Genomic DNA, 1,987 nt, shown 5'->3' with positions numbered 1-1,987 from the left:
GCTGGGACGGCCGTCGGCCGGGATGTCCCCCCCGCGGGGCTGCAGGAGGGGCTTCCCCAGGGAGGTATGTGCGCTTGGGGCTCTGCTGGGGCTGCCGGGGCGGGGGGGGAGCGCAGGAGCGTTCCTGGGGCCAGGGTGGACGCCAGCTGCTCCATCCCTGGGGATGCTGGGGAGCCAGGAGAACATCGCTGCAGTTTGGGGAGGAATCAGGAATCATCTGGGCCTTCAGAGGAGAGAGGAGGGTGGCTGGGTGGGCTCCTGCCTCGCTGAGGTGAGGGTGGAGCGGGGGGCTCATGGCTCTGATCTCTCCACAGCCCGGCCCGTGGTGGGATGGGCCAGGGCCGTGCTCCCCTCCTGGCCCTGAGGACGCCTGGGATGAGCCACCCTGGGAGCACCGGCGCTGGCGGTGCCCGGTAAGGGACAGGGCTGGGGGGATGTGTCACAGGGATGTGTCACAGGGATGTGTCACAGGGATGTGTCACAGGCTGTGCAGGAGCTTCCGAGTTTGTCAGGGAGACCCTCCCGGGGAGCTGCCAAGGGAAGGGACCCCTTGGCTCTCTAAACTCCTTCCTCAAAAAGAGGCTGGATGTGTCTGGATCCAGTTGTGGACCCCCAGGCTCCCAAAACTCCCAAGAGGAGTCTGGACACATCTGGATCCAGTTGTGGACCCCCAGGCTCCCAAAACTCCCAAGAGGAGTCTGGACACATCTGGATCCAGCTGTGGAGCTGGCCAGCAGTTTGTGTCTAAAGGATTCCACAGCTTCGCCCCCCAGGATTAAGAATGGCAAAACAAATGTATTTACATCGGTAAAATAAATAATTTATTTCGATGGATGGTGCCTAAAGGACCTCAGTCAGTTACCTGATTAATAGCCAGGGTGCTGTTAATTAAACCGATAGTTTCAAAGTTAAATTAGCAATTGTGAAGTGGAGGTTGGTGCTACTCACCCAGACCCACACAAAACTCTTCGGCTTGGCCTCGAGGAGTGGCCTTGAAGGGCTCCAGAAAGGAATCCACGCTCGCTCCTAGGAGGGCCGTGCTGGAATCCCGCTGTTCTGAAGTGGGATTGAGCTTTTATAGCGTGGACTGAGGGATGTTGGGCATTTTGGGAGCCATTTGTGCTTAAATCAGTGATTGCTGCCCTCTGGTTCCTCCCAGGAAACATCTGCCCCCCACATCCCTGCTGGTGCCAGCTGCTCTCAGGGTTTCACATCCCTCTGGGGTTTCGTTTTGGGATATTTGAGTCAGGCTGCTCTCAGTGTTCTCCAGCACCGCTGGCAGCCTGACTGAGGGATGTTGGGCATTTTGGGAGCCATTTGTGCTTAAATCAGTGATTGCTGCCCTCTGGTTCCTCCCAGGAAACATCTGCCCCCCACATCCCTGCTGGTGCCAGCTGCTCTCAGGGTTTCACATCCCTCTGGGGTTTCGTTTTGGGATATTTGAGTCAGGCTGCTCTCAGTGTTCTCCAGCACCGCTCCCAGCCTCATCCCCCCTCCACTGCTGCCAATTTTCACCGTTAGGTGAAATCTGAGCTGTTTCACCCGAACTGCATCCTGCAGCAAGGAGGGACTCACCTGCCCAGCCAGGGCAGCCCAAAGCAGGGGCTCCCCCAGAGCAGGAGAGGCAGAAAGAGCTGAGGGTCGCAGTGGGGAGGGGGAGCAGCAAGAAAACCACAACATCCCAGTGGATTTTGTCCTTACCAGTGGCTGTTCCCATTGCAGCCCCGTCGCAGGGCCCCTGGACCCATCCCTGGCCCTGGTGACGGCCCTTGGAACGAGGAGGAGGAGGAGGACACGGGGTGGGCACCCCACGACTGTCCCCCGCCACCCCCTTGGGATGACAGAGACTTCCAAGGACCTGAGGAGGACACGGGGTGGGCACCCCACGACTGTCCCGCGCCACCCCCTTGGGATGACAGAGACTTCCAAGGACCTGAGGACGGCTTTGGAGAGGGCTGGCACCCGGTGAGGGGGAGAGGGGCGGGGG

The 1,987-nt window shown here is 59.7% G+C and overlaps 1 protein-coding gene across 1 annotated transcript in view; it reads left to right on the top strand.

Annotated features, from left to right (window-relative positions):
- Positions 1–1,987, top strand: part of LOC108444913 (basic proline-rich protein-like) — an 8,237-nt gene that overhangs the window by 2,786 nt on the left and 3,464 nt on the right. The window contains 3 exon segments of the mRNA XM_017727155.1: positions 12–64; positions 315–413; positions 1,723–1,980. Of these exon segments, the coding sequence (XP_017582644.1) occupies positions 12–64; positions 315–413; positions 1,723–1,980 (410 nt within the window).

The sequence above is a fragment of the Corvus brachyrhynchos genome, unplaced genomic scaffold, assembly GCF_000691975.1.
Source record: "Corvus brachyrhynchos isolate BGI_N302 unplaced genomic scaffold, ASM69197v1 scaffold72, whole genome shotgun sequence".
In the NCBI taxonomy this organism is placed as follows: domain Eukaryota; kingdom Metazoa; phylum Chordata; class Aves; order Passeriformes; family Corvidae; genus Corvus; species Corvus brachyrhynchos.
Note: the sequence above shows the minus strand (reverse complement) of the source record. Positions and strands in the feature narration are given on the sequence as shown.